The sequence below is a fragment of the Gymnoscopelus braueri genome (assembly GCF_963280865.1).
Source record: "Gymnoscopelus braueri genome assembly, chromosome: 9".
Taxonomy (NCBI): domain Eukaryota; kingdom Metazoa; phylum Chordata; class Actinopteri; order Myctophiformes; family Myctophidae; genus Gymnoscopelus; species Gymnoscopelus braueri.
Window position 1 is genome coordinate 27,119,444 of NC_137610.1, and position 10,828 is coordinate 27,130,271.

General features: G+C 42.2%; 1 protein-coding gene across 1 annotated transcript in view; it reads left to right on the forward strand.

The window, feature by feature from the left end:
- The window catches only part of LOC308092404 (neuronal cell adhesion molecule-like), a 112,362-nt gene that overhangs the window by 93,216 nt on the left and 8,318 nt on the right, over positions 1-10,828 (forward strand). Inside the window, exons 17-28 of the mRNA XM_080438273.1 lie at positions 202-231; positions 1,819-1,920; positions 2,059-2,256; positions 2,657-2,727; positions 3,125-3,350; positions 3,890-4,005; positions 4,960-5,164; positions 5,487-5,609; positions 6,230-6,406; positions 7,865-7,924; positions 8,393-8,512; positions 9,916-10,080. Coding sequence (XP_080294399.1) covers positions 202-231; positions 1,819-1,920; positions 2,059-2,256; positions 2,657-2,727; positions 3,125-3,350; positions 3,890-4,005; positions 4,960-5,164; positions 5,487-5,609; positions 6,230-6,406; positions 7,865-7,924; positions 8,393-8,512; positions 9,916-10,080 — 1,593 coding nt within the window. The remainder of the gene's footprint in view (positions 1-201; positions 232-1,818; positions 1,921-2,058; positions 2,257-2,656; positions 2,728-3,124; positions 3,351-3,889; positions 4,006-4,959; positions 5,165-5,486; positions 5,610-6,229; positions 6,407-7,864; positions 7,925-8,392; positions 8,513-9,915; positions 10,081-10,828) is intronic.

Here is a 10,828-nt window from a genome sequence, read left to right on the forward strand (position 1 = left end):
ATTTCAGCTCCTGAAGGTTACTAGATTGAGTGTCTCAGCGCTTTAGGCGGTTCGGTCGTTTGTTGTTTTCTTTTCTACAGCATAAATATTGAATCATTGCCCCCCTCAGAAAACTAGATAATCTCACCTTGTTTTCTCCCGGCTGAGTTGTCAAGCACTAAATTCCCTACTTCACTCTCACCCTTCTACCTCACCTGGCAGAGGCCACTCCGACGCCAGCTGTTGTCTACGGTAAAGAGGCATCCATGTCACCTGAGCACCCAGATATACTTCACCCTCTGGGGCCTGTGTTGTTTGTGGAACGTGGTTGGCTGTCCAAGCATGCTGTGGCCTGAAGGCCGTTTGTGTTTTGTTTGTGATACCGGCATCAACAGCATTTGAACTGACAGATATGCGCTGGCTATTTTGTCAATTTGAATTTTCAGTATCCTGTTTGTTTTTCTTTCTTTTTTCCTCTTCTTTTTTTTGTCTTGCAGGACTGTTTTCATAACATTGATTTCATCACGATTTCTCACTTCTTCCATGTTTCTGAAGAGGCCGCCTAACATGTTCTGCATGTGAAACAGCACATTAAACTTTAAACAACTCTGGGAATTAATTAATTCTTGCTGTCTTTGTGAATGCCGCGATAGTTTATATAACTGGCATCTCCAACGGGGATCTTTACAAAAGCACCAATTTCCACGCTGCTCGTTTATGCCGAGCATGCAATACACTTTATCATTACAACTCCAAAACATGAACATCAATTTAGCCCTGTCTAGTGTGAGACCGAGAGACTATTTCATGCAGGGTTATTATGGATGATACGCTGATTCGCGCACCAGTTTCTTTATTTATTTTAGATACGCACCATGCGCTGTCTGTGTATCATCTCAACTGATATGATTATATTGCCGAATGGAATTTATTTAAAGAAGTTGAAATGACTGAAAGATTTTACTTCACTTTACTTCACTGCACCAATATAGCATAGCTTAACCCATTCAATCCGGGAACGCATCTGTGTCATTTTAGATTTTAGCTATAGCTATTATTTTATACGTTACTTTTTATAATATTCAAAAATAGCAGATATACAAGCTCATAGCGCGGCGGCACCGAGTGCAGCGCTATGAGCTTGTAGATCTGCTATTTTTGAAAAATCATTAACATTTTGGCAAATCTTTGAATATATATATTTTTTTAAATATATGGAATAAATATATTTGTAACTCAAATCTTTGCTTCTGGAGAGGTCCCTGGAACCAAATATTTTGAGATGGGGGGTCCGCGACCAAATACAAATAATTTTGGGTGGTCCTTGATGTGAAATAGTTTGAGAACCACTGATATTATAGCAACATACGGTTTTCAGAAAACTGTGAGGATTTAGAAGACATTCGTAGATGCGTTCCCGGATTGAATGAGTTAAGACCAGTAGACTTATTTATACTCAGTGTACGAGTAGCACGGCTTGGGTGCGGCAAGTCGTGCAGTAAGTACTGGGCGCTGATGGTAGGTGTGGGGCTCCACCTCAGGCAAGCCATCTCCCAGGGGTTTAGCGCATTGTAACAGGGACAGACGGCCAGGGACAGACGGCCTTCTCGGCTGATACGGACAATAACCCCCTCCGACCTACTTACTTTTAGCAGCAGTTTTAGGCTTCAGTCCTTATTGTTGACACACAAAGGAACAAAACCGGTTTCCATCCTCTGATTTTCTCCATCTGTGGCATGGTTGGCATGATGAATATGCATCCCCCCAAGTCCTGTGTGAGTTCATTGTGAACATGAGTGTGGTCCAGAGGTTCATCTGAACGTTGTGTGTGTTCTGCAGAGCACCCGGACCCTCCTACTGACCTGGAGCTCACTGACCAGAGAGACAGGAGTGTTCAGCTCACCTGGACCCCTGGAGACGAGCACAACAGCCCCATACAAAGTATGTTCGTGCATATGTTTTGTTGTTATTTAGTTCATTTCGGAAAACATTAGCCCCTTCGTAATTATTTCACTCAAATCACAACTGCTGTTAAAAATGTTACCCTTTTTATTTATTTATTCATTCATTTTTACCCAGAATTCATTATCCAGTTTGAGGACTCTCTACACCACCGTGGCCACTGGCACAATCTGAGCGAAGTCCCTGGAACCAAAACCACGACACACCTGAAGCTCTCCCCCTACGTTCACTACACCTTCCGGGTCCTGGCTGTCAACGCTGTGGGTCTCAGTCAAGCCAGCTTTCCTTCCAGATTGTACAAGACCAAGCCAGCAGGTATAGGAAGGAGCCTGATGGTGACTTGTTGGTTACAGTTGCTGGCTGAAAACAAAAAAAGCAGAGCTCTGCCCTGAACGTTCCATTGTTCGTGAAGAACCGGTTTATATTGGGAACGTTATTAGCTCAGGTTGTTTTCACCTTGCTTTGAGCCCACCGCTTCCTAGTCTATTTGAATAACACAGATGGCTCAGACCTCAAAATTATGAGCCATATGGTATGTCGTCTACCAGCCGTCACAGTGTCATAGCATCGGTTTTTCAGATATCTTTTGATGAAAAGGCATTTTCCCCTATACATTAATATGAGAAACTAATTATTTTTCCAAATATTATTATTATTTCCTTCTCACAATAGCCCATTTGGGACTGTGATGTTTTGTTGTGTTAATGTCTTACAGCTCCAGATGAGAACCCTTCAGGTGTAGAGGGACATGGGACAGAACATAATAACCTTGTAATTTCATGGAAGGTAAGAAAATACATGTATTGTTTGTATTGTACAGCCAATGGGTTTTGTCACAGCTCTTGTTGTTGCTGTCCAGGGAATAACAAGATTTAATAAACAGTGTCTTTGTCACAGGAAATAAGACGTTATTTTATTTCACTCTGGTTCCCTAGTCTCCCTTTCATTTACACATCTCTTTTATTATTCAAAAGATCTCTCTCTACAATGGCTTACTGCACTGCATTATACACTGAAACTACATTTCATTTGAAAGATACAGCAACAGACAAGGAACAACTTCAGCTATTGACATACTATAGTTCATACCTTGAGTTCAACATGAGTTCCTTTTTCATATACTTGGTATGAAAATTATGATATAAGTATACTTGTCCTTGTCTGTATAACTTTGCATTTACAGCCACTGACAGGCGTGCAGGCCAACGGTCCGGGACTGCGGTACAAAGTGATGTGGCGGCAGAAGGGCGGGGACAAGGAGTGGACGTCAGAGACCGTGGCGAACGTCACCAAGTTCATGGTGGCGGGAACTCCCACTTTTTCCACCTATGAGCTCAGAGTGCAAGCTGTAAATGACTACGGGGACGGCCCCGAGCCTGCCGTCGCCCACGGACACTCCGGAGAGGACTGTGAGTGACACTGGCCTCTCAGAGGGACCCTTACGGTCAATTGTTAGTGAAACGGACATCAGTACTCTCTAACTGTACTCTGTACCGCTTTTTTATGTCTACACCAAATCTCTCCACCCAAAAATTGCCGATCTACAAGCGCAAAACGCGTCACAAATGCGACACGTTTTGCGCTTGTAGATCTGCTATTTTTGGTGAATGTCACCCCCCCCCCCAGAATGGGCATGCCACAAGGGGTTCAAGTGTTTAAACTTTCACAATTAATGCCTATATACTTCATTGTATCAGCTCACAAGGTGTTGTGACAGATGTTCTTTTACTTTTGAAAATGTTTCATCTATAAACAGACTGAGGGCCCTATCTAACCCCTTATGCCTAAACGTTTTTGGTATTTTTATACTATTTTGATTAACATTTTTAAATATTTCAAATAGCCGATCTACAAGCTCACAAGATCAAAGATCTACATAGTTTAAAGTTAAACTTGATTTGGTACGTTGAATAAGTTGTATGTGTCTTGGTCTTGGTGTGTGTTCCAGTACCAGTGGCAGCTCCTCAGAACGTCCTGATCAGAGTGATAAACAGCACCCTGGCAGAGGTGCACTGGGACGCTGTTCCCCCCAAGACAGTGCGAGGACGCCTCAAGGGTTACAAGGTACTGTATTACACATCATAATACAGTACAACATGTTTGATACTAGGCAAAAGCGTAACTTTCCAAACTTTCTAAAGTGACGCCAACGCAGACACCTTCATGTTGCGTACTCTGATTGGTCGGGTAGATGAAGTAAGCGTGTTTACACCCTATTGTGGTGCCGCTGTATGCAATTCGCTGACGTATGATTGCTCAAAACTGACAGAACGTCATGAGGCATATGTCACTCGAGACATAAATTGACCTTAAGGCAATTCAAAGGGCTTTACTGTACTGTGTATCGTTGCTGTCAGGCAGAAACCTCTTATCTCCATGTTTTAACTTTTTAGTTTTTTCGTAAATTAACACCCTACTTCATATACTACAGCGCCACACAAAAGCGTCAAAAGTAGCAGATCCGTAAGCCCCTAACATGGCGCGAAGCGACACGTTTTGAGCTTGTAGATCTGCTACTTTTGTTGTTTTTGAATTTGAATCCTGGAAAGTAACTGGTTTGGACATATGAGGTTTCCACCCGACAGAGACGATATGTAAGGAAGGCATAAAAAAGCATTTAAATGCATGAAAAGGGCATTTGAAAATAAATAAAGAATAGAAGGAATCAAATTGAAAGAAATAATAATAAATAAATAAAAGAAGCATAGGAAAAATAAAGGTCACACACACACACACACACACACACACACACACACACACACACACACACACACACACACACACACACACACACACACCCCCACACACACACACACACACACACACACACACACACACACACACACACACACACACACACACACACACAGCAGAATAACACAGCTCGGCGCAGAAAACCAACATGTTCTCATCAAAGGATACTCTGCCTTGGCTTGTCTCGCGCTGTGCTCGCTCAACTCAAGCTGTGATGCAACGCACGTTGCAGTGATGTGCTAAATGTCGAACCGTGTCCATCAGGTGTACTACTGGAGGGAACAGAGCCTCCACAAGCACAACCCCCACCACGTGGAGAAGCAGATCCTGACCTTCAGTGGGAACCACAGCCACGGCATGCTGCCCGGCCTGCATCCCTTCAGCCTCTACTCCTTCAACGTCAGGGTCTTCAACGGCAAGGGGGAGGGCCCCCCCTGCTCCAACCAGCAGTTTGAGACCCCCGAAGGAGGTAACGAACGGAAGACATTCTCTGTGTCTAATTTTTTTTGTAAGAAATTCACATGCTGCCACTTTGCACTAACACGAAATGAGACGGAGCTTTGCACCAATGGACGTCATGAGCAGAGACTCGTAAAAGTAGCACCAATTTCAACTTTCTTTCTTTGTTTCTTTCTTTGCACACTTCACGTATAATTTGTAATAATAATGTTCAGAAACTTGATTCTCTCTCGATACTCTTTCTTATGACCAGTCATTAATCAATGATATTAAGTAATTATAACTTAATGGCCAATGAAATGAATAGTTATGGTTTGTTGATTTTTCTTCAGTCCCTGGCGTTCCATCTTTCCTGAGAATCACGGACCCCAGCCTGGACTCTCTGACTCTGGAGTGGGGCGCTCCTCATGATCGCAATGGACGCCTCACTGGTTACACCCTCAGATATCAGCCAGGTGAGAACTGTTCTTTTATTTTTTATTATTCCTTTTTTTGTTTGTTACCTGTATGTAGTTTTTGTGTGTCTTCCTTTTATATGTTGTGTAGCAGCAGTATATAACGGACGGTTATAACATAATCAACACACAAAGGATTAGAATAGCCTGAGAACGCTCTAACCACTTTTAAACCTGCCGGTCATATTTTCAAAAGTTTTCACATTTTCAAAGATTTTCTAAAAGTGTTTCATAATTTTTTAAACACGCCGATTCACAAATTCACAAAAACGTTGCGTCCTGTGAGCTTGCAGGTTGGCTATATTCGCAAAGTAGTTTTCCAATGTACAATAGCACAAATGAATGAATCAACTCATCTATTATTGATTTTTACTATCTATGATTATTATTACAATTACTTTACATTTCTAAACACCACGCCCCTTCCCTAATTTCTCCACTTCCACCCCGTCCCATCTTGACACACCCCTCTACCTGGACACTGCCTGTGGCCATTTTACCTTCCCCACTTTATCTCTGCCCCGACTCCACCTCCACCTCCACCCCACCCAACCACATCCCTCCTTCCACCCTGCTCCATCACTCCCATCACTCCACCTCCACCATCACCCTTCCTCCAGTCAATAACACCCATGCAGTGGGCCCGGTGAAGGAAGTGTCCATACCTCCCAATGAGACCTCCATCATACTGCTGGACCTCAAGTACAGCACGCGCTACAGGTTTTATTTGAACGCCAATACGGGCAACGGAGCGGGCCCCGCCATCCCAGAGGAGGCGGTCACCATCATGGACGAAGGTAGGTTTGGCCCCGAAATCAATGGAGGGTTTTGAAGATGAACCGTATTAAGGGGCGCAACAGTTAATCAAACTGATCGATTGAATTGATCATAACAAATAATACATTTTTATAAATTGAAATAAAATAATCGATTAACCGAGAACCGATGAATTGACCGTTAAGTCCAAATTGTACTGCAACAACAGTTTCAGCCTGGATCCCTGTTTTGGACATGTCATTATATCGGCTATCTTGGCGACCTTTGCACAACGCCTTTGTATAAAGAAGGCTTAAGTGATTCATGAGACTAATTCATTTACTCGGTTGTATAAAAAAAAGAAAAGAAAACATTTATAAATAAAAAAGCAGCTCTCCTTATAATCGATAGGATAATCGCAAAGAAATTGATAGATAGTGGCAGCCCTGATCGGCCTACGTGTTTCTTGCAGATGACAGATTACTTCCTCGCTAGATCAGAGGGAATTAGTGTTGTTTTGGCCTCAGCTGAGGAACATCCGTTCATATCAGTCAATGGATCGATCGTATTTTCTGCTTCAACTCCAGGAAAACGTCGAAACTGTGCTGTTTTTTGAAGCCTGGTTGGATTAGCTTGTGCTACAATATTGTCACTCATAGAAATTGTGTGTACAGTACAGTGTTCAAATGAAGTCCGTCAACATGCATTTCTTATAACATGATATGAGCTCATTCACATCATCGAAAAAAGGTTTTTGCATAGTGGACCATGATTGTGATTCACCTGCAGTGTTAAACGTAGCGACCGATTCATCACTAAATGTGCGATTACACAGCATGTTCCCACAAACCTCTGTCTAAACAGGGCGACATCAACCGATGTTGACCCTTGTCTTGTTCTCTCTTTGTGTCTTATTTCTCCCTGCAAGCTCTAATGAATCAGCTTGATGTAGATTTTGGGCCAGGTTTTGGGCCAGGTACCAGTGACACTCCGCGAGAGTGTGCATGCTTTTTTTTTATACCTTCAAATACCTCTCGAAGCATGCACTTGTTTGCATTTGAACAAATCCCCCTCGCAGCTGTCAAACCGCACAGCCCAGGCGGAGTAGGCTGTCGCTGTTTCAGATACATAAAACCTGAATGCTATTAAGCCTCCCACGCCTATAAAGCTGCTCTGTGATGTGTGTTGTCTTGCTGTGTGATAGAGCTGTTTTCAAAGCACTCCGTCATACTTGACCTCCATGTGCCTTCTCTCTCGGTGGCTGCTGACAACTGCCTCCGACCGGTGATGCTTCTCTCTGCATGGCATCGGTTTGCTTGGCATGCCAATGAATGGACTGCAATGTGTATAACCCCTGTCCAACCTGTCTGCTGTATCTCTGTGTATGGACTGTGTTTGTTGTTGTTTGTGTGTGTGTGTGTGTGTGTGTGTGTGTGTGTGTGTGGTTGTGGGTGTGGGTGACTGTGTGGTGGTGTTTACCGTTCTCCATGTTGTTTCAGGGAACACACAACCCTTCCATCCCATAGCACGGCCTCCGCCTCTCCACCCAAACCACAAGGGTACAGATCTAAACCGCTGAGATCTTACGATATTAATATAATATATAATATATTCATATTATCATCATATTATCATATTGATATGATTTATACCTATTTAGCTATCAGCTAAATATCTGATGTGTGCTACACTACAGTTAGTGTGTTAAATTGTTTTGTTGTTTCGCTCTGTAGCTTTGTTTGACTTATTGACAGATAACTGTAGTGAAGAACTGGTGTTCCAGAGACATTGTATGTGACCTAGATAAAATATTTCTTGCAATATAGGGGTTATCAGTATCTTAGTAATACAGTATTTGTGCATAGGCTTTGTATTGTAATGATTTACAATTTTATGAGGAAACATTTAGTAGAACCATAAGAAAATAGCAATATATTTGCATTTATAGATTTTCCTTTTGACCTACGACAAAAAAAACAACAACAAAAAAACAAGCTTCATCATTGTGTTTTCTCTTGTGTGCTCAGTGCCGCCTGCTACTCCAGCTTTTGGGAACGTTAGCTCCTCGATGGGAGAGGACGGGGCGCTGATCAGTTGGGAATACTGGGGCCCGGAGAAAAATGTTTATGTAGAATACGTAGAAAACAGTAAGCAAAAAAAAGAAACACCTGTGTTTCTACCACTTCTACATCAGGTGGCAAGAGATTCCTACTCCATTATTGGCTTGTGCGGGTCTATACAAACATTGGCAAGAGCTCCACAGTGTGCCAGTGTGGAGCAAGAGCTCCAGACTGGCAGGAGCTCTTGGCTCCTGCCAGTGTGGACCCAGATGTGATAAAAAATAAGACCGCAATTGGCTAGTGATCTGTGTGTATCGCACAAACAGCTGGCGTGAGCTTGTTATGTTCGCGCCAGTCGATTTTGATCTAACTGATCTGGGTTCATTTTGCTCCACCTGCATCGAGGATGAATAAAGCAAAAGTGCTTTTTGTAGTATGGCTCTCTCACACCTACGTTTTACATTATTCACGCAGGAATTAGAATAACTCATATTATTCCCATGACTGAGCAATGCTCAGTTCAATCATTTCTCATGATTGAGTCTTACCTTTCATTATGATGACCACATTTATTATCATACCCAGGTCTCATGTATCCATTAACATACATTGTAGTTAGATCTAATATACTGTAGATCGTTTTGGTTGGTAGTGCCACCCCATCTTATCAATAAGTCATATGTCAGTTAATCTATTATTAACCACCATCAGAAATCCTTCAAAAATAGCAGATCTACAAGCTCACAATGCATTGCAATGCAACGCGTTGTGAGATTGTAGTTACACATGTTTATAAATCTAGAAAAAGATACATTTAGAACAAATTTAGAAACATTTAGAAAAACTTAGATACTAGGGCTTAAAGTCATACTGTGTAACTTTTTCAATTACCATTCAACGTAAATCCGTTTTTTGACAACACAATTTTTAGTCGTGAGTGCCTGACACTCACCAAAATGATGCAGTGCTTTTTATTTTTTTTATTTAATCTCATCATTTAAGTCATACATACAACCTCTGTCGACGTTGTTGTTATTGCTTCCAAAATAAGCTCCACTGTCAGACTCTACTGCCGATCTACAAGCTCACAACGCAAGGCGTTGTGAGCTTGTAGATCTGTTATTTTCACAATATTTATCTGTGTCCGAACAAAAGTCGAACAAAATCTAATGCCTCAACTCCTACAATTCAGGATGGGGGTCCCCAATTCAAATATGATTATTTTGGGGGGTCACAGCCTGAAAATGTTGAGAACCACTTTTCTAGCAGACCATAGACACGCTATAGACGCTGTAATGATCACGGAGCTACCAGAGGTGTCGCCAAAAAGGCTTCTAAAATGAATGTTATTACACAGTATGACTTTAATTAATCCACCGTAAAAACGCTCAAAGAAACCATCCCTGCATGATCCCATACTGGCCCATTATTCCAAGCTGTGCTCCTCCCTCCCTCAACCTGCCTCTCTCCCGTCAACGTCCCTCCCGCAGGTGAAGGCGCAGCGGATTGGCAGAAAGAGTTTGTGAACGGCTCTCAGAACTATGTGCTGATGAAGGGTTTAAAGGAGGGCCTGTCCTATAGGGTACGGGTGGTGGCAAAGGGCCACAGTGACCAGGCCTCCCACCACTCCAAGGAACTTTTGGTTGAAGTCCCAGGTGAGGCAGCTTGCAGGCAGTTGCCTCTGCCCTATAAAGCCCCACCTGGCCTGGCCGTGCATGGCCTGGCCTGGCCTGGCCCGGCCTCGGCTTTTACCTAGGACTGTATCGTGTGCTGTGCAGTGGTGGACAAAGTACTCAACCCCAGTACTTGCGTCAAGGGCCCTATCTTGCCTTACCCCTTAAGCCTATGCCATTTGTTTTACTATTTTGAAAAACTGTTTAAAATAATGAAAATAGCCAATCTACATTGACACGTTGTGAGCTCGCAGCAGATGCGTCGTGAGCTTGTAGATCGGATATTTTAAAATGTTTTTCAAAATAGTAAAACAAATCATAAAAAGTTTAGGCATAATGGGTAAGGCCCAAAAAGTATAGATACATAATAGTGAATCAAGATAGGGCCCAAAGTATAGATGCTCCTGGTCAAATTGTACTCAACTTACAAAGTTGCACAGTCAAATCTGTACGGGAGTACTATACTTGCTTTTAAAAAAGTATTTTAAAGTACATGCTTTAAAAAAATACTTCAAAAGTTCAAATGACAAAGTACATTTTCTTTTTAATATCAATGCATTGCTGTATTAAAGCTTTGACATTTCCCCCCCCAAAAAATATGACTATAAATATCAATAAAAGTGAAAATAGCTAATCTATAAGCTCGCAACAGATGCGTTGTGAGCTTGTAGATCTACTATTTTCCCTATATTCAAAATAGGTCTTAAGTAGTTCAATCATACTGAACTTT